At 34.3% G+C, this 27309-nt stretch overlaps 3 protein-coding genes across 3 annotated transcripts in view; 2 read left to right on the top strand and 1 right to left on the bottom strand.

Annotated features, from left to right (window-relative positions):
* LOC133335168 (uncharacterized) overlaps positions 1–27309 on the top strand; it is a 400201-nt gene that overhangs the window by 4156 nt on the left and 368736 nt on the right. The gene's annotated exons all lie outside the window — the stretch shown is intronic.
* Positions 1–27309, bottom strand: part of LOC133335151 (laminin subunit alpha) — a 607777-nt gene that overhangs the window by 312161 nt on the left and 268307 nt on the right. The window lies entirely within an intron of this gene.
* Positions 25398–27309, top strand: part of LOC133335179 (serine-rich adhesin for platelets) — a 36975-nt gene continuing 35063 nt past the window's right edge. The window contains exon 1 of the mRNA XM_061543484.1: positions 25398–26687. Within this exon, the coding sequence (XP_061399468.1) occupies positions 25405–26687 (1283 nt within the window). The 5' untranslated portion in view covers positions 25398–25404. The remainder of the gene's footprint in view (positions 26688–27309) is intronic.

The raw sequence follows: 27309 nt of genomic DNA, 5'->3' as shown, positions 1-27309 counted from the left end.
TTGTGAAATGAAGCGAACAACTCAATCGGGCTGAATAGAATTTTTAATTGAATTCAGTGTATTTTGTTTTGTTTGTTTTCTGGTCTAGTAGTGTGTGTTAGTGACACAAATGAGTGATGACACCATTTGAACGAGTCGCGTTTCTTTGAAATAAAAAACTAAATTAGATCACGTGCACAATTGGCCTGGGTGGAGGAAGTTGTTGAGGGTTAAAGAAGTTTTTGTTTGTTATGGTAATGACCTTTTAAGAAGGATATCTAGTAATGTACATATGTACATACTTTGTAGGTTCTTTTATGCCGGCGACATGAGTCAATCGATAAAGGATTTTCATAGTGATAATAACCAGGAGAATAATGATGGTAATCCATATAATGGTTAACCGTCGGTGTAGTCGATAGATAAAGCGAACAATTTTGCATCATGAATTCAAAAGTCACTATTTTTGATTTAAGCCGGTCGTGCAGCAAATGAGGATGCTTTCGCATTTGGAGTAGAAGATTAACGATTTTTCAAAATTGGGTTAAATATTACAATCCGCTTCAGATGAAATTAATTAACTTTTTTTTAAAAAAATGAGGCTCATTTTGGCGTAGGTACTAGAAAAACAGCAGCCGCCGGCGGCGGGAGCAGCAAACTGTTAGCTCACTGTGGCATGGGTCCGGAAGGAGGGAACCAGTATGTTCCATCTTCGGACGTTACATAGGTTTTGTGCAAATATTTTGAAAGTTTACGGGTTTTAGTAATAAGTTCACACGAAAATGTTTACAAATTGAAATGTCGCAGACTAGCTCCATTTTTCGATATTTAAAATTGCCTTACAATTCGTTAAATTTTTAAAATATTTATCAATAAATGAGACTGAAACAGTCCAAGTCAAGCTGGGTAATTTTGTGGTTTCAATCAATCATTACCAAAATGTAAAAAAAACATGTCAACATCTTTGAAATAACGGTTTTGAAATTCAACTCAAACCACTGCTTTGTTTTTTGTTTTGTTTACATTAAAAGAGGGTCATCCGTTTGTATTATTTATTTCATTTTGGTGGGTCTTCTGGCTGACACATTTATCATTTTTTTTTTGGGATTGGGTCAATATTATGCAAACTATTTGGACGAATTTGAAATGAAAACATAACCGTAATATATTTGTCTTTTGCATAACATCTCGGCAAACAAATCTCTTGCAGTGATCATGGCGGCTTTCCTTTTGACCAAATAATGTTTGATTTATATTCAAATAAGGCAAAGCTAAACAGATGATGGTGTGTGAATGTTTTTTTTTTTTCAAGCGTGTTTAGTGCCACAATCCACTAATGGGGCTTAAACAGCCATCATCATTTGCCTCATCAACTACAAAGCAAAAAATAAAATAAACAACGCACATCATTGTTTAAATGTTTTAAATAAATTCTGCATAGTTGAAAACGAAAAAAAACAGTTGACAAAAAAATCGAAACTGGTTTGCATATTTCTTTGAAAGCTCGCTTTCGCATTCACAAAAATGCGCTAAGCTTTATGACATCATAACCTGTGGGCATAACCAGACTTGAAGACTTGTGGCCAACCGCAAAAATGAAATCAAAATCTAAATTAGAGAGGCAAACAACAAAATGACAGTGACGATGTTCGTTGACTGAAACTCATTTGACATTGAAAGGTATTTTTTGAAAAAAACCTAACTCAACAACAACAGCAAAACAAATCATGTCTGTATGCGAGGGTTTTAGCTGTGATTTAAATATTCAAAGTGTCAAACCGGTGTTTTGTTTCTCAAATACGTTGAACGAAAAGAAGTCAGTGTAAAGAGCGGAATTCTAAAGTATAACGAAAAAGAACTGAGGGTTTCAAATAACTAACTGAAGGAGTGTATTTGGTCTCTTCAGATATTTGGTGTCTTCAGATATTATTATCAATCTTTAAAGCGTAGCTTAGTCCTTTCGTGTACATATTCTGCGCTAAAAAGTCGCACAAATCTGGCCGATTATGCGGGTTGTTTCGAGTCAATTGCTCGAAGATGTCTCCACCATATACAATATTTACATTCATATTGAATTTTAAAATATACATATGTGTTATATTACAAACATAGTTTAATTAGTATGGCATCAGAATATTTCCAATATTTTGTTGGAATTTAATTTTTTAATGTTTTAATCTTGGGTAATGCATTTATTTCTTGACGTTTTTAGTCTAACTTTTCTTTTGAAATATCATTGCCGCCATGTTGGTTGGATTTTTGTTTTTTTTTATCTAATCGAAATGGTTTAACAAATTCCTATAGAATTTCATTATTCCATAATTGCTTTGATAACAGACATGGAATATCTTTGCATAAAAATAGAATTGTTGTTGTTTTTTAATTCAATCTCGATCATAAAAAGTATAATATAGCTTAAAATTGGGAGGTCACTACCAGAAGACTTAGACTGATTAGAAACAATTATTATTTTCTTAGTATTAAGATAAGGAAAAGTGGGCAATATTGTTTTTCTATTTTAATTTTTACTGCATGGAGTACACCATATTCGAAAATAGATGTTGTTCGTGAAGGTAGTAAAACAATATTACCATGCACAAATGTGGACCAATTCAGGTACTCTTTTAGGGAATTATATAGCTCATGAACAAATGTCCTGAAACAGATTTGGCCTGGATATGATTTTTTAAACCCCATTTTTGAAACCATACCCCAAGATTCTATATTAACAATTCCTTGCTATATCTATCCCTTGTTCAAACATATTTAAAAAAATCTTAAAAAAATTATACAATTTTTTAATTTATTTTTTTTAACTTTTTTATTTTCAGGCAAACATTTGATCATCATCAATACACACACAAGGCGTAGTAAGTAAAATCCCACCCAATTAGTTCTTTGTCGATTCGAAGAATTCCAATTGAATCGCATCTGCACTGCATCCCAACAAAAAATATTAACGATTTGCTAGCTACCATAAGGATAATTAAAATGTTCTGTGTACAATCAAACCGAAATAACTGAGCTAATCAAAAATACTGGTTGTTATTAGTTTTTTTCTCCTTCCCCATCCAAATTCCTTCACTCAAATACTAATTATAATCGAAAATTATTGCATAAGACAACAACATATAACGTAAACCGCTTTTCTTCCTGCCCTCCTCCCGGAAAACCACCAACATTTCGCAAGATTTGTGGAAAAGAACTGCATTTTGTCATGCCATCCGAAATCCCCAGTTTCCAATGGAAAAACCACAGCAGTAGCAGTTGACTAAATGCGTTATTGCGTCGTCATTATTTTTTCTTTCTTTGCTTTTCTTTTCTCCCATTGCACTGCTCTATGGAGGCGCACAACAAAATGCCTAACCTGGCAAAAATGATGCATAACAAATGAAGACAAGGCAAGGAAATATAAAACTAGTCAGCGAAAACATGAAAACGGCGCTACACAGTGAAAATGAGGTAGGTTTGTGAGGGGGGTATCTCCTCTGATGTTCAGGTAGTGTAAAAACCACAAAAATGAAATGTATCCGCTACGTGCTTCATCACTCAGCATCAATGTGTTGCTGGCTTGTCAGTTTGTGTGCGCACGAAAGTATCCTCGATTGAAATTAAAAGCCAACAAAAACAAACGGGCCTCCTCGCCAGGCAATGGAAATATTGAAAACTAAACTATTTAAGTACTGCAGCAGTTTCTTTTGCTCGTAATACTTTGGAAATTCGCTCGTAAAAGAGCATTGATGAAGAGAGTGCATGAATGGATACAGAAATAAAACAGCAACTTTGAGGTACTTAAAGTTCAGTGGAGGAGTTGCAATGGAAGAATGGAAGGATCCCTATGCCTAACATTTTTCATAATGCCATCTATACATATTTGTGCCTCCTCGTGATTTCAAGTTCTTTTGAATATTATGAAACATTTGTACCAAGGAATTAGAGTATACCAATTTTTTCTTCAAAAATATTTTATATAAAAATTGTGTTATGAATTTTTATACGCCATGCGTATTTTCAGGACATTTTAGAAGTTGCAAGGAACTAAGCCTAAGGAGTTGTATTCTTAATAGAACTACGATCATTTTCTATCATGCGGAAATATCCATTGTGATGATTAAGATCTGTAAAATATCTGTTCAAGGTTAAACGACTCATATATGAAACGTCGATCACGTAATCCAATATCTTCTGTTTTTAACAAATATGATCAACTTTGACGAAGTCGAATCAACCGAACCAAAAATTTGTTAACAATTAGCCTTTTTTTAATAGTCCACCTTGCCAGGATATGTGAGACACGTCTGCAACATGTCTCGAATGAAATAAAATTGCCGCCAAATTCATTCATAATTATTTCAGTTTAATAATAAATCCGTGTGTTGTATTTTTTATTTTCAAATTTTTTCTAAATGTCTATGAAAATTTCTTATTAAAGACGTAACATTATGTAGGGTATCACAAAAAATGGCAAGAGCGCAATACAAATAAACTTGAGTTTCTACAAAAAAGAAACGCACACACACGAATAGTAAAATGCTAGAAAAATCTGCACTGTAATCGGCTGTGGACAGTGGTTACAAATCTATTATTTGAAAGTTTGCCATTAAATCTCATCAAAGTAAAAAAAAAATGACCAAGGGATGTTTCATAACACATCTGTATCCAAATCTCAATTTGTATTAAAAGTGGACTTATTGCCCTTCCATGTGTCGAATCAGAGTAACCAGATACCGAGCTTCAGCATTTGGTATATAATTTTAACTGATTACCTGGATGTTCCCAACTGAAATATTGCCACTTTTCAAAGAACTAAAGCGTAGCGTAACATCGCTGGTATATGCACACTCGTCGATACTCTGGCAACCACTGTTTAATGCAGATAAGGCTTAGAGATGCAAAAATATTCCACAAACTCTCTTTCTATCTCACAAAACAACAAATCGTAAATATATAAAACACGGGACCAGAAAACAAGTACTCACTCTCAGTATCTACCTCTCATCTCGGCTTTTATATTTGGTGGAATGGGAAATGAATGAAAATAACAGTTGTTGTTGTTATCAGGTGGAGGAGAAACGAAAAATAAACTTGTTAAAAATGAGAAACAAATATATATATATATATATATATATACATATATTAAATGTCTTGATGCTATTGAGAAAGGGCAGCGGCAGAACGGGCATAGATACGAGTACTAGCCGTGAATAGGAATAGGAACGACAAAGTACTAGTCTAGAACTTAATAAAAAGAAAACGCAAAGCACAAAAAACCAGACCAAATGAAATGAACACCACCAACACAACCTGAAGGCAAATGCAAAAAAAGTGCTTTAATTTAAAATAGAAACTGATATGAAATCGCGTGGCTGATGATGCTCCAGCAAAGTGGTTAAGACCACTTCCCTGTGCCCTTGCCACGTTACCTTGTAGTTGTAGTTACTGCGTATTTTGGTAACCGCATGAAACGTTATGCAAAAAAAAACAATTTTACATTTTAAACAATAATAAACATTGCAAAGGCAAATATTTTATTTGTTTTATCGTGTTTTTTTCATTCGCTGCATGTTGAAGCTGTGTCTGTTCATCATTTGCATTTGTCATTTCTGTATTTAAAAACTCTTGCTCTTGTTATTAAACGTTCATTTTAGATGCTAAATATGATGCTATCGCCTGTCTATAATAAAATGAGCGCCCAAAGGTTTAAAAAAATCTGACATTTTTTTTTTGCAAACTGGTTTCTATTGATTTCGACAGAAAATTTTGCAAAATGTCGAGAAATTAGCAAGGGCACAAATCGGCCGTGCACTATATTTTTGTTCTTTGTAAAATTCACCTGCCCCTGTGAGGAATTGCCCTTGGGAAACAAACCAAAAGTGGTTAATTCAAAACATGCGATGTACATATATGTTCATTGAAAGTATCGAGGAAGAACTATATCCAGTATATCTCCCTAAATTATAAGAAGTTCCATTTAAAATAAATTGTTCGTTATTCGACCACCACAAGGGGAGGGGCACCATGTATGTATGTTGAATCTTGCATCATTTTTGTTTTCTGTTCTCCACTAATGGATTGCGAACTTTGCTCGGCAGCTGTTGTGTCGGCGATACTTTTTTTATATTTTTGCCAAATAGGTGACGTTCACTGGCTTCGACACCCCCCCACACACACACAAAACGGTATATCTACTTGTTGTCTACACATTAAATAAATATATACATATGTGTATGTGTATAATCGTACATGCATAATGTGACATTAAATGAAATTAAGTCCCGACAGTAAACGAGGGAGGTGTTACTTCTGTTACTGGCTTCCCCCACATCTACGATCTGTTACATTTAACTACAGAACTGAAACTGAAAGAATAACAAAAACAAAACAAAAAATACAAATGTCCCAGACATTGTAATTTACTTCGTTATTTGTCTGGTTAAGTTTTTTTGTTTTGTGCTTTTTTTATTTGTTGAGAATGGTGGGAAGTGGTGAGGGCCAAAGTAAAACTTAAATAATATGAACACAACCGCAGCACAGCAGCCTCGTCATCGTCATCAGGGTTATATTTATTATTGTTAGTCAGAGCAGGAGAAGCACTGACTAGGGAACTCATTAAGATAATGTATCTCTTCATCAGTGGCAGTCAAGTTGGTTAGGAAGGACGTATGGATGAATGGATGGCAGGCGGCAACGGGAAAGTGGTGAACACCAAAAACAACAATGACATGGGCCACCGTAGAGTGAGAGCAAATTGCGAAGACACATTGAAAATACAATGCATGCAATTTCTTGCTATGCCATGCCAAGAAATGGACAGAAGGCATATCCAAAATGAAGCATAAAGACCACAATACAAATTTTGAATTCAGGGCTAAATGTAGAGGCAAATATTATACAGAGAAAGATGGATGATACTACCCCCACATACGTTGGTTCGTATTGAATCGGTGCATGTGTCCTCCACACAATGGCACATACCAGAACCAATATTTTCACATACCATTAGCAATTTTAAGAATGTTTTTCAAAAGATAAGAAACAACAACATCACTCTCCTCCCTCCACTTGATTGTTACTATTCGGAAGATATTGTGGTGGTGGAGGCGGAGGGGGAGTAGGAGTAGGACACCCACAACAGTTTCGAACAAAATTAATTTTCTCTCTTCTTTTCGCAATGAATCGGAAAGAAAACTTACTACAAGTAGATAGCGTAACTTTATTTTCAGTTTTCCGTTTTTTTTACTAAATTAATGTACAAAAATTGAAGACATAAATAACTCAAAATGCTAGCAGGGAATACTTGCTACAAAGATTCTGTGTGTTTCAGTTTTTATCTTATGATAAGTGATATGAGGCAAATGATACGTGATATGAGGCTGAGATGTAGTTTGTTTATAATTTTATTTTATTTTTTACTTTTTAATTAATGATGTTATTGACGAAAGCTTCCAAAAAATTGAATAATCAGTAACCTAAAAAGTCTGTAATCAAATATTTATTTTATGCTAAACAACAAACTTAAGAAGTTTACATTTCAAATCCCTATTCCTCAAATATCGACAAAATTGATTTTAAATTGTTTGTGGTTTGTTGACAAGACATTTATACCATTACGCATTTTAATTACAATACAAAGTTTAGACAGGACTATTAACAAATTTTAATTCTCCACATCATTAGCAAGAAATTCTAAATTTTGAAAAAGTACTCACAATTATGTGGCGCGCCACTCAACAAGACATCTTAATGACCAGCGTCGTATCGCACAGATTCGGTTGTCATCTTATGAAAATGTGTGAGTTTTAGCTTTAAGGCTTACATTGTCCATATCAATTGGGCTAACGCTTATGCCATGTTTGTCAAGGCCACTAATCTGATGTGTTTATGGCAGTTAACGAAGCGCAAAATAAAATTACTTAACCATCTTGTTGTGTAGTAGTAGATGACAACGGTGGTGGATGACTACTGAGAAGAATGTTGTCACGGGCTTCTAAAGAAGTGCCTCCTCAAACATGTCTTATCAAATGAAAAGTTGGACTATTCCATTTATAGCCATAATTTATTCGTTTTAATCCTTATGATATTCTTTTTCTTATCTTTTTTTTTTTGTTTTCTTTTCACAAATCCCTGGAGGATTTTTGTATAATGTTAGACTTTTGTTTTTGGTCATATCGGTCGGGTTTCCTTTAAGCTCTAGGAATGCTGAAAATATGTAACGGCCATTTAACAACAGTGCCAACAACATTACTTTTTTATGTCATTTTGTATCTCTTGTGACAAAAGCAGGACTTGATGCCAGCAATGCTGAAGAAAAAGAAAAAAACAAGGATACAAACAACAAAAAAGATTAAATTACAACGTTGACAAATTCATGTTTATGGGGAGTGAGGAGTATTGAAGTGACCATTTAAAAATGGGATTTTAAAACTAAACTTTTGAAGGTCTAATAGTTTCTAGTTTCAAATGCACAAAAATGTCTATGAATTCCAAAATTAATCAACATTATTTTTTATTTATAACTACTTGTATATGCATATAATTTTATTAAGTCTTGTTTCTTTTTTCTGGTTAGTTTACTCTCATGCAATTCTTTACTCGGTGAGTTAATACCACTAGAATGGTCACCCTAAGCCCAAACCACCATCCAAAAAACTTGTAAAAAATTGCTTACACAAAAATTTTACAAAATTGTTATCTCCGCAAAGAAACCCGTCCTAGTTGTGATCATTTAAACTTATTATTTTCTGCATGACGGACAGTGCGAGGCAAAAGAAGGTCTAAGTTTTACGAGGAGGTCTAAGTTTTACGCCTCAGTTAAGTTTGCTTTGGCTTAAAATCAAGTGAACAGTTGAACGGTTTAGCGGTGCAGATATGCGATGTTCTATATATCCCTCAATTTGAAGAGGGTTCTGAATGCAAAGTGGAGATGACGGTCAAAAAACATTGTCGGCACATGTGTCCAGTAATTGATATAAACTTAAAATGGTTTCATATTAATGAAATTCTTGGACTTTTTAAGCATGTATTCAGTAAGAGGTTGGTTATAATAAAAAAGATATAATTTATTCAAATTGGAAACTAGGCGAATGAGTAATACAATATTTACACATTATCAAGGGAACATTTTACAAGTTGTTATATCTATAGATTTTATTTTTTTGTATTTTTTCTGTGGAATATTCATTATTGAAACGTTTCAGCATAGAAGAGATATTTTCACATGAAAAGCATTTCATAAATCAGAAGTCACAAGTAAATATTATAGTAGAGACATTATAATTTTTAAAATAACTATTGAATGTACTTCAAGAAATAGAAGAAAATATTCTATCTGCAGAAACCCTATGGAGTAGATTCTCTCTATCCAAGTGAATTGTCTATTTCTTATATCCTGCAAATATGAAATTAATTCATTGGGTTCACAGGTTAAGGTATTAATTTCCGGTTTTAAATGAATATAAAACCTTTAGTATAACAGCGCCCGGAGCCAAGTACAAGCATCAGTACTTTTTGATTTTAATTTGATTATTTTCTATTAAAATAATCCTGCCAACTTAATTCAAATACCACAGCAATTAAAAGTTTGAAAATTTATGTTTCTGGTTGTGGAATAGTTTATTTTTCAACTGTTCAACAGCATCTTTCTCCCCATTTCACCGTTCCCGTGGTGGCAATTAAATTTTAATTTGGCTTGTTCAACAAATATCATTTGATCTTTTCATGCTTGGCCCACTAGAAGTGCATTCGTGTGTGTGTGTGTGTATGTGAGAGAGCATAAGTTTTCTTCTCCATGGCAGCAAAGGTCAAGACCTTTGATACCAATTAAGGCAATAAAAAGCTATGTTTAGATTATCTGCACTTTGGGCCAGTATACAACAACAAAAGTCACAGAACTTTTCATAGTCATCAGCAGCATCATCATCATCATCATCATCTTGAGCATCTCAGGACCATTTTTGTATAGCTGCCTGTGCTCATCAGCACAGCTGCTAACAACTTCTTAAGTGGGAGTCACAGACACGAAAGATGATTCCATTGTGAATGCCACCAAAAATAGACTCTCCATTGTCAAAAGTAAATTTTCCCATTAGGAATGAAAATAACAACAACACCAACGACAAACGTATATCTAATAGCAACAATCATGCCACAGAACTTTATTTTGTGTAGAATCTCCAGTTCCCAGGGTGGTAACCTATCAAACCAGCCAACCAACTGATTCTCAATTGAGATTGCGTAGGTGTTGAAAATACAAAAAAACAGAAAACAAGACAAGCAAATTTGTGTGAAAATAAATTTTGAAGAAAACAAATCAAAATGCCATGGCATAGCTTGGCTTAGTTATTACCATTGAATGAATAAACAATTTTCCTATTGCCGACTCAAATCACCACCATAGTCTAATATTTGCCTAGGTGAAGCTGTAATCAAACCAACACACAAACATAATCATAGATTTTATGAGCGAACGTTTAGTTTGAAAATTGGTTGGCTTTTTTGCTTTTCCATTGTTTTCTTTGGATCCATTCTCAGATGTGTGCTATGGAGGTGGAATTGATTTTTGTTTTCACCTGGCCAAGTGTTTGCATGCGATTTAAATATATTTAGGTACTCACAGATAATACTCAATGGGTGTGAAGTGTTGAAGCGATCAATATATCAAGTATTAATAGGCAATCATGAATACAGCTCAACATAAATTGTTATGCTGGTATGTAGGAATATCGTCAGTAATATATGTTTTTTCTCAATATAACATTTGCCACTTTAAAACAAAGTTTATGTTCTGTCCCAAAACTTGCCAAAAAAATTACTACCTTTACGTTTTACTAAGAATCGTTCCCGGACCCAAAAATGGAAAAATATTTTTAATTCTACAGTTATCTTTTAAAGCCTTTTCCTCTTCCTATCTGCTGTGATGTGATGTTGAAGATTTAATGGCTCTAGAAGATCTCCGGAATTACGAACTGAATGTACATGTATTTTTGAAAAAAAAAAAAAATCATATTATGGCCTAATTTATCTGATTTTTTTTTAATTTTTCTTTCGGAAATCTGGCAATGTTTGAATTATCAAAGGCTTAACTGTATAACCAATATTAAACAATCATCGCTGTTTTTACAATTTTTTTGTTTAACTTATAACCACAATAAGTGGCAGCGCATTTTTAGTCAGAGGTGTGTTTCCTTCCAACCACTCAAATGGTTTGCACGTGTAAATTGTTAGCCTGCTGAAAACGATGAGAATATCAAATTCACACTGACTAAAAATGCAATATCATTTGCCGGATATAAAAAAGACATTTTCTCAGCAGAAATGACTCAAGGGAAATGGATTTTCACACGATAAGAAAATATATTTTATGAATAAATCAGATGTTTAACAAATGTCCCAACACCACCAACCGGACCACAACTTATTTCCATATCTAATATTCCTTTCTTCCTTCCTTTATTTATGTTGTGTGTTTGCCTATCGGTCCAGACAACTGTTATCGCCACATCTAAGTCAAGTGACTTCGCTGTTGTTGTTCGTACACAACAACAACCCCCTCCTTGAACTCTGCAAATATTTATGAAATTCCCATTTTAAAAAGTTTTCATAAAAAAGAAAACTTTAAAGGAGCGACCAATCAACCGGACACATTTACCTCCTTGGGGTTTAATTGTAGTGAAAAATTCCATGAATTGCAATCTAATGGCGATGTTATTGTTGAATTTATGTCTCCTTCGTCGGCGAGCAAAGTTCCAAGTTTCCTTCTGTATCCCCCTCTCTGTGGCATTAGTTGTGGTGGAAAACTAACTTATAGTTATGCCCTTAACTTGGCCACAGGGCAAAGTTAAAACTAATAATGTACAATGCGGTTCTGTAGAGTGGTCATGATTCGGTAGTCTCAGACAACTGCTGTGGAATCTTTTGCAACAGCGCTTAATCAGCCATCCAAAGTGACTACAAAAGGTTATGGAATTGTTAAAATGTCATCGTAAGTTGAAAAGAAAAATTGACCATCAACATCGAGAAGTTGTAAGGAAAGGACAGAAGGAACAAAATGAACTAAATTTGTAATGGTTGCAACAACAGCAATTCGGATATAAAAGCAAAAACTTCCACAAGGATTCTATTGGAGCTAAAATATCACATGTTGGAATATTGAAAATTGAATATAGTCCCTGAACGGAATCGATGAGCGTTGTTCGGTTAGAGTAAACCCAGACTTGTCTGAAAACAAAAACAGCGAACGAAATCGCTAAGAATGCTTTTGATGTGTTTTATTGTAAATCGAATTTCTTCGTTCCTACCTTGATAACAAAAAAATCAAATCTAATGAAAAATATAAACTTTTTTGTTTTTTTTTTTCATTATTACAATTATTTGCATTTTTCCTAGCACTTTTAACAGCTTTATGTGGTTATACTTACCTCCTATTTTTTGCTTTGTTTGCATAATCACTTCATTAATTAAAATGAGTTTTTGACCAAACAACGAATGGCGGACGCATGGTATTTTGGTCAGTTTATTCCCCGTGCCAGCAATGTAGCGGATAATAATTAAGCTGGGAGCTACCATGAGCATATTCCATTAATTAGATAAGCGATTTATTAAAATGTTGAAGCGAAAAATGCACATGGGAAATGATTGTGTTAATGGAAACATTTCAATTTAAAATAGCATTTTTCTTTTAAATTTGGAAGGACCAACGGATATTTGCTTTGCAAATTAACTCAGTTTTTAACAAACTTAATATATTTTGAACAATCTAAACATACTCAATAGTTAATATTGAGTTGTTAATAAATTACAAATTTATTGTAATTTTTTTGTTTTATATATGAATTTTGTATCAAAATATTTCTTTCTATTGTGGTCATCAATGTTGAGCATGAAACTACAAATGTTGTCTTGGCAAATGGATGCCATATGCCACATTTTTTGACAAAAAAGGAAATAAATAAATTCTCAAGCCCGAGGGAAAATGACACCACATCCACAACACACACACAGACACAGCTCTATACACTCTCCGAAACATATCAGCCATTCAAATTAACTCACTATCAATGACGTTTTTTATGTTTTATTGTTTCATTTGTGTCACTGTTGCTTTAAAATTCATCATCAATCAAAATGGGAGGGATGTAGGGATACAAAAAGGCAACAAGAACAACAACATCAAACAAAAATCACCAGCTTAAACACCCCAACTATGCAAACTAGTCAAAATGACTAAGAAATGGAACTGGTGCTCCACGGGCAGCCGCAAAACAACCAACATCTGCCGCTGGTGTTGCGTTGTTGTGGTTTTGTTGTTATTGTCGAATTCCCCCCATTTCGGTTGGGTTCATATATGGGAAACTTTAAAATGAAAGAACAAAAAACGACAAATTCCTCTGTCCCTTGTCTACAACACCCGCCACACCACACATCATATATGCATATGCATATTTCGTATGTCTGAGTATTCCTGTTAGAAATAGGAGTGAATTGGGGAGTAGAAACTTTAAACAATGTGGCGAGGCAAGCTGCTTTTGTTTTCATCGTTTCTTGTTTCGGGGTCTATCATTTGTTGTGCTGTGCCTGACTGCTGATATCAACCAGTCGGTCGGTCGGTCCGTCAGCCAGCCAGCCCGACAATGTGATACAAACATTCACAATAATATTGTGGATGTTGTTTTTTTCATGTTGCTGCCACACAGTTGTGGTTGTTGCATGTTATGGATGATGTACGGTTGCCTTTGCTTGTTGGATGGATGTTTCTTGGTGTTGATGGCGTTGCCACTGCATCATCAGTCACTGTGTCAAAAGAATTTACAAAAAAATGTATTATTTTTTTATTTCAGCCCAACTACATACATTTTTACACATACATGTTCATATACATATTATAGCTCTGGGTAAACAATGGTTCCAGCTACAGACAACCCCAGCAAAACAAAAACAATGTCTATAAAAACCAACAATGATAGTAAAATGATAACCACAAAAAAAAAATAAAATAAAATAACAACACAAATACAACAACGACAAATAAAAACACGCTCACAATAAATTAAGAGGATGTGGCGCCGCTTGATATGCAGCTTGAAGCTAATAACACCCTGATGGAACAAATATCGAACGAGTTTCTTCAATATTGATTCCAAAAATGATTTTCAATGGGTAATTGTCGATAAACCATTGTGGGAATTTGATATTTGGTTAGGTTTAACTTTGAGAAGCAAACCAAGTTTTTAAAGCAATGGTTCCCAGATTCAAAATTATTGCAGCTGCAGAGATTGCCCTTTGGACTACGTTTATTATATAAACTGTTAAAGTTTTATGATTCTGATAGATTATGTTGGTGTTTTATTTTTATAAAACCACTGACTTTCATCTGCATTCCCTTTAATAAGTCCAGAATATTCTTTCTTCAACAAAGCAAAAATGCCCTGCAAAAATTGAAGATGCCAAAGGCAGAACAACAATGGAACAATGGATGTCAACAGTTCTTGAATCTGTTCATGAATATCTTCTACCCATAGCAAGTGATCCTTCTTGAAAATTCTTCATGTACTCCACATCCATTGTTATTATTGTTTTCTCTTCTTCTATTATTCGTATTATTATTATTATTTTGAAGATAGTCTATGACAATGACACTCCAAAATATCCTTCAGAGAAATTCAATATGCCACAACTTCTGACTTGTATTCGGATTAAAGTCAAATGCAGTTCATGGAATGCAAAGTCTAGTTTTTTTTATTTATTTGATTATTGTTGAACTGCTTTAAAAATGTTAAAATTGAAGAAAAAATGTTATCTGTCCGACTTGCAACTTCAATGCTTATCCAAATGATATTGTTGTTGCCTCTTACCTTATGCCCAGATATTGCGATTTAATGAATGGTTTGTATCCAACTTCAAATTGCATCCGCTTCAACAATGATATTTCACGGTCTCTCGACTTCCCTTGTTTGCTGTCCCCGCTTCCTTATTCTACAGTGCTGTTGTTGGTGATTAAATAATGTATTATTGCAACAATTTGTTGTATGCTTCGTTGTTTGTCAATGAAACGAAAACTGTTGCATGGGTTGACCAGGTGTTAAATCTCACCACCAATACAGCGTTAAGGATTTAAGAAAGAGTGTTAGGGATATGTATTTCCCGATTATTCCTTGAGACATTTTAAATCATATGTTTTGTATTTGCTCTAGCATCTTCATAGAGATTCCCCTCACTTCGTTAAACATTCTGATGTTCGGGATGTGGAAGAACGAAAACATTTCATTTTTCTCCGTGTATTTATAAAAAGTGATTATATAAAACTTCATTCCTTTTTATTCATATAAATTGAATAACTTAATTTCCTTTCTTCCTCTTAATTTTCTTGGATCTTTATTGATTCCACCCTCTGCAAAAATTACAATAACACATATATTCCCACCGTCGGCATTATATTATTATGTCCCTTTAATGTATTTAATACCTCTCGAAACTTCATTCAGTCAACATTAATGCCCAGTCAGGCATAGCCACCGCCGCCACCGTCGTCAACGTCATCGTTGTACTTTTTGTTGAAATAAATATTCCGGTGTGAAAATTCAGAGTTAATATTTCTTCCAGTTGTTCTTCCTCTTCTGCCGGTTGGTTTGGTTAATGTTCCAGTTCCATTGTTAATGTTTTGTTCTACTTGTTGTTGCCGCTGCTGTTTTATTGTAAAACAATTACATTGTAATTTTCATTCATTGTCGTGTTTTTTTTTCGTTATTGTTGTTCTTGTTTGTTTTTACAACAACCCCATAAACACAAAATCTTTAAAAAAGAAACGGAAATATGCGTCATGCTAAAAAATAATAAAAAAGAAAACATCCGCATATCCAACAGGAGAAGAATGGGCAACAATTTCTGTTCGGTACTGCTAGAATTTCTTGACACTATCGTTGCTCCAAACACTGACTTTCCTTGGGTGTTTATCACATTAAATGTTTTTTTTTCTGTTTTGGATTTTAAGAGGCCACCATTTCTGTTTGTATTGTTGTAATTTTGTTGTTTATTACTGCTGGGAAATCGTAAAAAAATGTGTTTTTTTTCTTTGCACAAAATCGATCCATATTTTTTTCATCAGAATTTTGTTTGTTTATGGGCTTTTTATGTTGGAAATTCTCGATTTTTAAAAGTCGAAAAGTTCAATTAGCTAGAACGCAATTTTTTCTGCATCCCAAAAACTAAGGAATTGTTGGACTTTTTTAAAAAATCTGAGAACGAACGAAAATCTTCTACTCTGAAATGGTTTAACTAGAACAGAATTGCAATAAAATGTATTATTTTTTATACTGCGCGTCTTCTTCTGAAAAATAATATATTATTTAAAAATAAAAATTGCTACTAAAATATTTATTAAATATTAGATATTAGCATACAATTCTCTGTCTTGGGAGGCTTTTCAAAAATAATATGCCACACAAAATTTCAAATTGTAAAAACGAATATGTAGCGACAAGCGAAAACTGAAACCTCGTTGCTAGCTATTTTCAGTTGTTTTGACTTTTATTTTTGTTTACATTCCAAAGGAAAAGTTGTTGAATTTTTTTTTTTTAATTTTTATTAGCAACCATGAAAGAAGCACCCCAACGAAAATCCACTGGGGTGGGGAACAACAACTAACTAATACGTCAGACAACATGTGACGTGCTCTTTCCCCCCTCTATCTCTCAATAACTCTGCACGAAGGCGAAACATATTTTTCTTTTTTGTTTAAAATAAATCCATAAATCGATTCAATGCAAAGTAGGTAAATTACCAATTTTTATACACAAATTAAATAATTTATTGATGGTGGAAAAATAATTTTGCATAAACACTCAACGGTGTTTTTTTTTTCCTTTATATTCTTCCACAAAAAAACAAACACACACACACACACCAATAACAATAAAAATAATAAATGTTAAATAAACTGACACTAATAGCTTTTGCCATAGGGAGGGGTTTTCAATACAAATTTTTGAAAATCAATTTATTTGAATATATTTTTCTTTCACAATAAATATTTGAGGAATTTTAAAGAATGAGAATATAAACAAATTCAAATTTAAATAATTTTTTTTTTTTTTTGTTTCAAATTATATTGAAAGGGCAAAATTGATTAAATTTGTTGATATGAACTTAACCTGAAAATTATAAAAAATAAAAAATGAAATATTTAAGCTTTTTTGTTGTCAAGTTAGATCTTTTGTATTTGTTTTCGAGAATTATTTGTTGTGATTCATGAAAACTTCTATTTGAAACAATCATCCATCTCACATTCACATAACAACCCTGATCTCTTAACCCACAAATGTCAACGGCAGTGAGGAAGGAGGAGAGTGAGCTCTTCTCGGTTTCTTGTTTTATTATTACTTTTCAGTTGGCAATGTTTTAATTATATTTTTGTATTTTGTTGTAGTTGTTGTTGTTCTGCTTAAAAATACCAAAACAACATTTCATTACGCTCATACGCAACCAAAGTTTGTGTTTGTTTTTAATTAATTTTGTTGTTCGTATTTGGTTTTTGCTTGCTGTCTTCTGCCCAGCGCAAAACAATTCAATTCGAGCTAAAACAATCTCGATCTTCTCGTGGCCAATAAATTATTTTGCAAAACAAAAATAATTAAAACGAGAAAAAACAAAAATTAAAAGAATAAAAATAAACAACTTTAAAATATTGGACATGATTAACTTGAAAACGTGGCAGTCGCCAGCTGCTTTTGAATATCTATCTCGAGTCCAAGGGCCAGCACGCAATCTAAACAAAAATGTTGAATTTTATTTCAAGGTACAATGCATGGAGGAAGGAGGGTTGCTATATAATTGGTTAGAAAGAAAAAATTGGAATAAAATACAATGAAAGTGTACTTCAGCTACTGATTAAGTCCGAATTCTGTATCCGTTTTGGAGCAGCAGATATTCAGAGTTTTATAAACCATTTTTGATTTCGATTCAAGGATTTGAATGGTTCTATTAAACGACTTTAAGATATTTTAATTGCACTAGCAAATGCATTTCATTGATGTTAAAAAATAATTTCAATTGTTTATACCTCAATAAATAGTAAATAAATTCAATTTGAATTTGAATATCAATGGTTTTTTAACAACATAACGATCATAATTAAATCCCACCAACCAAAAGTCTATTATCAAGAAGATATCATCAGCTAATTATTGCACCTACCTCGTATTTCCATGTTCGTGGAATTCCAACGATTGTTGTCAATACTCTGACAAACCTTCAATGGAACAAAAATGGAATGGCTTACATTTGAGTATTCTGCACAATGTTGTTGTTAATCATGACGTGCCCCACCACCAAAAACGCTACGCATGCGCGCTTATTTTTTTGATTTGCAAAAGTTTTCATTCATGATTTCGGTTATGGTAGGTGGGGACATCAATTGTTTTTTGTTTTTACCAAAATGTTAATGGTAGTCTTGATGTCCATTCATAGACTCTGACAAGTGTATACTGAGCATTGCAATATGTCTGTCCAACCATCTTTTTTGTTTGTTTGTTTTTGAATGTGTAAAGCTTTTCTGCATTTTGTTTTTGTTTTCCATTTATTATTTTCAATTTTGCTTTCAATGTTTTTTTCTTTTTTTTGTTTTCATTATGTTTATTGGACCTTATACATCAATCTGGTGCAGAGTTTATTTGGTTTTCTAGTTGGCCATGTTCATTCATCGCCGTTCTCCTTCTCGCTTATGGTTGTGTGTGCGTGTGTGTTTGTCTGTCCGGTTAGCAGCATTTTGCCATACCGAGATTGAGATTGTACATTGCGCGCATTTGACTTTACATTTAATATTTATTTGACCCCAATTGTGTGCCACCAGCTGTAGTAGCGTCAGCAGCAGCATAGGTAAGACGGCGGCAAGCAGGGTTAATAAGAGAGAATGTGTGTGTATATGTGTAATGAGACCTTCAGATATTCTAGTAAAATAAACGTCGCACATACAAACATACGTTTTTCCTATATCATTCATGACTAGCATGCCACAGAGGAAAGTATAAATGGACGACCTCTTCTTAAAATATTGTCAGGTAGTAGATACGTTGGCCAATTAATCCGGGAAAGAGGTTGACATCAATTTTTTAATTCTATTTCTCGAAAGATGTTACAAAATGTGCCAGAGTGATAAAATGTTTGTTGCAAAATATCTTTCTTTCTTATAACAAAAAATGGTTCTAATAATAATTATAATAGTTATTGCCTAATAATCTAACTGAGGAATGTGTGTGCGTGTGTTCTCAACAGTTTAGATGACATAAACACATGTATGTACAATGTATTTGCTAAACACAATTGTATGATATGACACGGCAAATATGTATATTCTCAAGAGGTTTGTTAAATAAATGTGATGACAATAGATTTAAGTATCTGCTGGGGGTTTTTATGTGTTCTATGTGAGTTCGTTGACATTTTAATTAGGTAAAAACTATGCAGGTTATTCGTATTGTAGCTAGTTTGTTATAGAACTGCGAATGCCCTTCAATAATACATGCGTTGTTATGCTTTTCTGCAAATTTGGAGACAATCTGTTATTGTTTAGACTTCGAATCCAACCGATGTTTATGTCGACTTAAATATTTATTTGAATAAAAGTTTTTTTTTCATAAATGTCTGTGAAGCTATAGTAACACAAGTATGTTAAAATATTCGTAAAGTTCGACTGATGTGCAGCTATGATTGAATCCTTCAAAATCGGAATTTATGACGTTTCTACAAAAAAGGATCTCGGGTTCAGGAATTGAAAAAAATGAACAACAATCAGTTATTAAAATTTGAAAAAGCTTTTAGCCAATGCAGTTCGAATTATTCATATAGGGCTTAAAAGAAACGTCTCAGTTAAAGAAGCTCCAAATTACAGAAAATTTGACAACTATAACTTCTTTGTCATGTCATGGTACAATTATACAAGGTTACTGCAATATTAAGCTGATTGCAATATTAATTGATATTTTCAACGCGATTTGTGTGAGTATGGTAATGGTTGAATTGGAGGAAATATCTGGAAGCTATTGAATTATAAATCTATCAATCTGACACCAGTGTTACATACAATAACAATTTTCTATTTGGTTGTTGTTGAATTGTATTTGTTGTAGTTTTGCAGTTGCCTTGTATATTTGTAGCATGGCGTCATGTATTAATATATTAGACATATTTTTTTTACCTTTTCTTGGAATATAATATATTCTCATTTTAAATTAAACTAAAAATGGAATATAATATTTTTAGACTTTTTTTATTTATATAATTTTTAATATCAGACTTCATGTATTAACATTTTTTAATACAAAAACTATGTTTTTCTTTTAAGATTTAGTACAGTCTCGTAATACTGCACCCCAATACAGATGCCAAGAACCTAATGATTGTGTTTTCATTGCATTTTTCCCCCATTTCGAGGGCTCTTTCCCATGGCTAATTATCGATTTTTCACAAAACATAAATTTATAAACAAACAACGATTCATGTCATTTTTCATGTGTTTGGCCCATCAAATTTCCCTTCCTTTTTCCTCGTTCGAAAGAAAATTTTAAAGAAAATCGAACTACCCCTGATTCTCTGTATTTTCGTTGTTGGGTACTTGAAAACATCTTCTTCGAGGGTCGTCTAGAGAGAAAAATGTCCATTGAAATTTAATATGACTGGGCCCCGTTTCATAAACTACTTGTTGGTGGTAATGGTGGTTGTAAAACCGCATAGCATTTGCCACGATTCAGTCATCCATTGCATCCGGTCATCATTTCAGAGAGTGAGAGGACCCATTGAACGTTTACTTTATTTTCGCTGTATTTAAAAATCTATTAAAATTTGTTATTTTTCACATTGTCGTTATTTTCTTCGTTCCTTGAGTGTATCGAACGAACATTCAGCCAAGCATGCAACTAAAATGTTCAATATTTCTTCCATCATTCCCAGGCAACAGAATGTGTAAGACGCTACAAATTTAAAATTAGTATTTTTTTAAATATAATTTAATTAGTTACTATTTACAGTTCTTTAATAGTTTTGAATTTTTTATGGTTTTGTAGCATTTGAAGAAATAAATTTCAATTTACATTTTATGTATGTATCGATTTAATATATCAGACATACGTACATATTTTTTGTACTTGCTGTATTTGTGTGTGTTAGTGAATTTTCTTTCTGCTTGGAGTTGGATAAAAACTCAGCTGAAATTATTAATTTTATGCTTTCTCAACTTTTGCCAAGCATCCACTCTCCATTACCTCGTCCATCATCCATTCATCCAATTCCATCAGGCATATTTTTCCACGTCATTAAATTTAGTTTGTTGATGCTGAAAGAAAATTGAATTTTTTTATAGAGAGAGTCTCCGCATGGAAAACTTGTTTTTCCACCTCAATCATTGCCATACGTTGTCAGCCAGCAAGCCCGCAAGCTATGCATAATAGGCAATGTATGGAAAATTGTTTTTTTTTATTATTTCTTATTTTAAAATGAATTTCTATATTTCACATTCCTTTTCAATAAAGGGAAAGCTTTTCCATATTTGAATAAAATGGAAGTGTATTTTTTTCAAAAAACAATTTATTTATATCGAGTACTTGTTTTATATAGAAATGCAAATGTTTCCCTAACTCCAACCATATGTAGCACCAATTCCAAAAAATTTTTCTTTTCAAGATCAAATGGCACATTTTTTGGGTCATTATTGTTTATTTTTATTATTTTAAATTGAAATAATTTATTTAATAATTCCCCATGTCATTAGTCAAATTTTTTGTGGGTGGGTGTGTGTGGTGTTCGTCTATATTTCCATGAAATAAATTCTATTGGAAATCCAGCCTGTTTTTTTGTTTTTGAGTCACCCTAGGCATTGAAATGTCATTAACCATTAAACGTTAAATAGTTAAAGTAACGACAGACAATATTAACTATTTTTACTCTAGTTTACTACCACAACTACAAGTACAGTCACGAAAATACAGGTCAAGGACTATTTGTCTTCCGAATTATGTCGACAGAGTACCAAAGAACGGATGAAAAAAACGTCGTCAACATCGAGTAACCACCCATTCGACTCAACAGCATAGTTAGGCGCTGGTGAAAAAGCCCACGGCAGCGTTTTTTGTATTTCAACCTCATGGAAAATAAGTGTTACAAATAAATTGGGTAGAAGTAAAAGTCCTTAGGCTCGAAAACTAGGACACTTTATAAAAGCTGGTCGTTGTCTTTATTGTTTTCTATATTGCTATTGGTCGTATCTATACAAAATAAAAGGAAATGAAACAAAACAAAAAAATTGTTCATTGTCCTTCGGTCAATCAATGAAGGGCTGAGACAACGAACGCACCAATTTACCTTGACTCAGAAAAAAAGAAATGATTTATGGCAAAAACAAAAATAGATAAAACACGATTCAATTTTTATGGCTTGTTGCTTTGAACATTTTTCAGATTATTTTTTTGCAACACTTTACAATTATTACGACAACATTACGACAATTGTTCTCGCATAATAATTCGAGAATAATTGTCGGAAGAAAGCTCATTATTTAATTTTCCGTCAAAGAACTCGACTACTAGCTGCAAAATTGACATGGATTAGGAGAACTCAGTACTCAAATTATGCTTTTAAAAACTTTTTTTTATTAATTAACATAAATTTTAAATTGGAGTGTAGAAATCTTGACAAAGGTTCAAATAATTATAACCCATTTGAAAGAATGCCGAAATATGAGTATGTATTTCTTCGATGCTGACTAATCAACAGATTGATGGAATAGGGGAAGTGGGTGTGCGTGCTAAAATGCGGTTATAACAAAACTTCACATATCGACAGTGATTACCTACCTCAGTACTTAGTTCTTTAATGTTCATCATTCTTGCCTTGGCAAAAAACACAAAAATCTTAAAAATTCTCACTTAACACCAACACACTCACAGACACGCGTGGCAGATAAAAATTAAGAATTCAATTTTCTCACATTCTCTGTCGTTATTTCTGTTGTTGGTATTGTTGTTGTGGTAGGGTTGAAATGTTAAAATTCCATTCATTTTGCCAGTCAACAGTATTGAATATCTCCCGGTGGGCTATCTCACGCACACTTTGTTCTATCTTTGAACGAATTTGTTTGGCATCCCATCAATTTCACGTCTTCTTTGCTGGAGCGATAGAAAAAAATATGGTTCGCAATGCTAAACAAGTGGCCAAGGGGATGAACGGATTCATGTATAACAAAAACAATATATATTCTATCCAATAGATGAACCTTAGTCTTCATTTAATGATTTGTAATTTGGCCTTTCATCACGATGGGGGATGAAGTTACTTCTCAAGGTTATTCGCCGTGCCGATTGCCCAACAACCGACATTAATGACCAGGTTCTGTTTTTTAATGACTCAAAAGCTAACAGCAGCTAGCCCAATATTTTGTACGTTGTCGAAGTTCGGTATTTTGTTTGTACTTAAATTAATTGATGACTATGGTGTTCCTATGGCTCTACTGAAAATCAGTGCTGCTTGAATACAGAATAGTAAAACAAAAATCATACACACAGAGACACACGTTCTACAAGTCCTAACGAAACGCAAGAACATTTTAATTTTCCTCATTTCGGGAGAAACTAATTATAGCGCGCATGTTTACAATGAAATCAAATCTATTAAGTTTTTGACTGAAAGAATTTAAGAAACTTGTGAAGCACTTTTTGCTTTACAAAGTAAATACAGTGAAGTACAAAAATTAATCACGCACACTTGACAATTTACAATGCAAATAAACATGACACTAAATATTAATTATTGTTATTATAGCAAAGGATGCAACCACATCGATTGACATATGCCATTTTGCACCTGAATCAAGACCAAGGAGTTTTTATGCTGTCTGTCTGATCTTAATATTGCACAAATTTATTGCTACCCTTAATCCTTCCATACACCTCGTAACAAATATCTAAATTTTTCAAATCTCTCCAGTTCGTATTTCCAAATATGTCCCTTGTAATTGATCATGATATGCCTCAGTCATGACATTCACTATCATCCCATTTCGAAATCTAACCAGAAATCTATCTAATCACAAACAACCAAAGTCATCGATGTTTTTTATTTATTTCACAAAATAAAGAAACGACAATAACGTGCCAAAAACAATGACAAAACAGAAAACAACAACAAATGCCAATAAAAGATTATTTAATATTGAATTAGGTTCTCATTACTTGCTTAGCCGACACTGACCGATCGACCCACCCTCAAGAACTGGACAACGACAAGTCGAACAGTGGCAGGCAATGACACTGAGTCATAGCCTCAAGCAAATTTGATTTAAGACAACAACAAATAGAAAAATCTCCACTGCCTAAGATGCCACCTCCACATACCATATTACGCTTCTTCTTCCGCCTCCCCACTTAATACAATGATGACAAGCAAGCAAGCAAGCAGGTTGTTTGCTGCAGAGCTCTATGAGACGTCAAATGTTACCAAATATGGTTTCAGTTAACAGCAAATACCCCGAGTAGAGCTGGAATTGTATAAGCTTCTTAGCAAAACTCAACTATGTGGGCTTAACGAGATGCCAACCAACGTCTGGCGTTGGGGTCTGTTGTCTATCCATCTGTCAATGAATGAAACAAATGCTATTTTTAGATTAGCATGCCGTCACTGACTGACTGCCTGCCTGCCTTAAGGTCTGATGACCATTCATGTCTATTGGGTCAAATCACTGTCATCGGTGGTCACACAAGTAGCTTGGCGCCATGGATGTCTCATTGTAGTATCAGTTTTATTTTTGTTGTTCGTTTGTTATTTTGTTTTTTTTTTTATAAATATCGACCATTTGGCGAAATGACACTTGTTTTTGGCAAGCGAAATACATTCTCGTCAGACTGGTTCGGGTTTGAATTTATTATTATGATTCTTCTCTATTTGAGCACAATTTGAAATATCCCTTTGTTTTTTCTTTACAGATTGCTGCTGCAGACGCGAATCGAAACATGGATTATTTAATGCTTTCCCGAGTGTGAATAAAAGCCTAACGAAATGGCTTCTAGAGAGTTTCTAAGCAAAATATCTTGATTTTGGACTGAAACAGAAACCAACTGAAAACTGAAAACCTCCTGTAAACGGGCCTTCACAAGTAGTTGTAAAAATGTTGAACTCATTGAGAATTAGTTTAGAACCTAAGGTTGTGATTACCCTCAAAACTGATGAAAATCGCCAACAACACTCAGCATAAATTTTCCCAACTCTACGTCATTTGCCAAAAATCATCAATCATCCGGAAAGCGTTGTAATAAAATCATAAGAAAATTCAAGAATTTTCCAAAAAAACAAAAAAACTCAAAACATTTACCAGGCACGAAGAACTGTCTCTCTCTCTCTCTATCTCTCGCTCGCCATTCTCTGTAAACATAAAAATACTCTCTGTCAACCATGAATTCCGTTATCTCTGCATTTAAACCAAAAAAGAACTCCAGCCAAAATGTATCGTTGGCCTCACAGAACGGTGTGAGCGGAGCCAATGATGGCAACAAACACAACAATCTGAGCATGATCACCAGCACGTTAAGTACCTCGTCATCAAAGAAGAAGGCCGCCATCAATGCCCAGGACAACAGCTATCAATACCTGAGGCATATTCGTGAAATCGATACGGCAACGAAGCTGTTGTCGCCCGTCGTAATGCCAGATGATTTGCTCGAAACGGATATGCTGAACTTCCGCCCAGCCTCTGTTACACCCATTCCGGTGACACCAGCAGCTGGTGTGGATGTTGTGGATCATGTTCCTTTGCAAACGGTTCGACTAACTCCTCCCTTGGACACGGGCAACACAGCCGACTGCAATATGAACAGTGGCAAAATGTTATCCTCCATCATATGCCCTGCGTCGTTGGAAAATGGCAATGAATCATCGTCGGAGGAGCATTGTGCCAGCCCCGGCAACGGTCAGCACAGTATGGCCAATAGTCCAACGCAGCATTTGATGGATGGGGAAGATGATGAGTCGGAACATTCAACAGCTAATTGTACAAGCACAACCAGCAGCAGTAGTTCCAGCGATCAGAGCAACAGCACTGTGGTGCACAGTCCTATTGCACCCACGGCGGCTGCTGCTGCTTCCGCCTCCTCATCTTCCACACAGCAGCATGTGTCGCCAGCACATCCAAGCCCCGCCAAAAGTCTGAACTTGAGTCTGAGTAGTAGTACGTCGCAATCACTTTCATCATCCATTTCGGTATCTTCCATTTCCACCAATTCATTGGCACTCTTAAATTCCGGTCCAAGTTCGTGTTCATCATCTGCCACCGGCGGCGATATATCTTCCAGCAACGATTATTCCCAGCCGCCATCACCGACAATGGTCACGAGGAATTCGTCGGCCAGTTCGGAATATGTACCCGCATTTCTTAAATCCAGCAACGTAACATTGCCCATTATAATGCCGAACAGTAGCAGTAGTCTGGCCTCCTTGCCTCCGAATCAACAGACGCCTGCCAATTCGGCGACAACAACACCGAAACATACGCGTTATTCAAAGCCCCGCCTAAGTTTGAGTCGTTTTATAAATCATTCGATGCCATCGGTTCATGGACGGCCGAATTTGAGTATACCCGGCAGTGCGGCAGGTGGTCAGAATGGTGCCGCCGGAGCTAACGGTGCAAATCCGCCAAAAAGGGCCTCAACACATCAACGAAATTTAAGTTTGGATTTTAGGTAAGTCAGTCGATATTTTTACTTGTTTAGAATGCTGCACACTGTGCAACAGCAAATTGCTATAGGCAGCAACGTACGCAGGATTTCGGTACAAAATGAAAAAATTCGCTGTTGCAAACATAAATTTATTGTGAAAAAAATTCATTTGGGGGGCGGCCCCCTGGGCCGCCTGGGCCAAGCAATTTGTTAATTTTAGAATTGACGGATTTTTAATTCAGAGCTTAACCGGTTTGCCAAAATTTAAATTGCAGTGTGACAAGGTTTTTATCTTAATTTCAGCAACATTTTAAACCTTGGATTTTACTTCAGAATCTTGAAACACTAATCCATTAACTCGTATTTTAGCAATTCGAAGTCATGAAATACACACCTAAATACGTTATCCGAATAAATTTTGTTTTATGTCGGCGAATACGTTCCCTTTATTTCCGACACGCGTTACTGCTTCAAAACATTTAATCATCCTAATCTGATTCAACGTGACTACAAGTGTCTAAAGGTGATTAGATTTGTGCCCCAATTTTCTTCAGGAACATAAAAAGTCTTTCCGCTTTCGAATGGAGGGGGAAATGAAAGCGCTTTCCCGCTAACAGGTCGACTGCTTCGTTTTAATGACGATGCT

The sequence above is a fragment of the Musca vetustissima genome, unplaced genomic scaffold (genome assembly GCF_032173495.1).
Source record: "Musca vetustissima isolate MV318-11 ecotype Yass unplaced genomic scaffold, APGP_CSIRO_Mvet_v1 utg1735, whole genome shotgun sequence".
Lineage (NCBI taxonomy): Eukaryota > Metazoa > Arthropoda > Insecta > Diptera > Muscidae > Musca > Musca vetustissima.
This window is presented reverse-complemented; position numbering and strand designations above follow the sequence as displayed.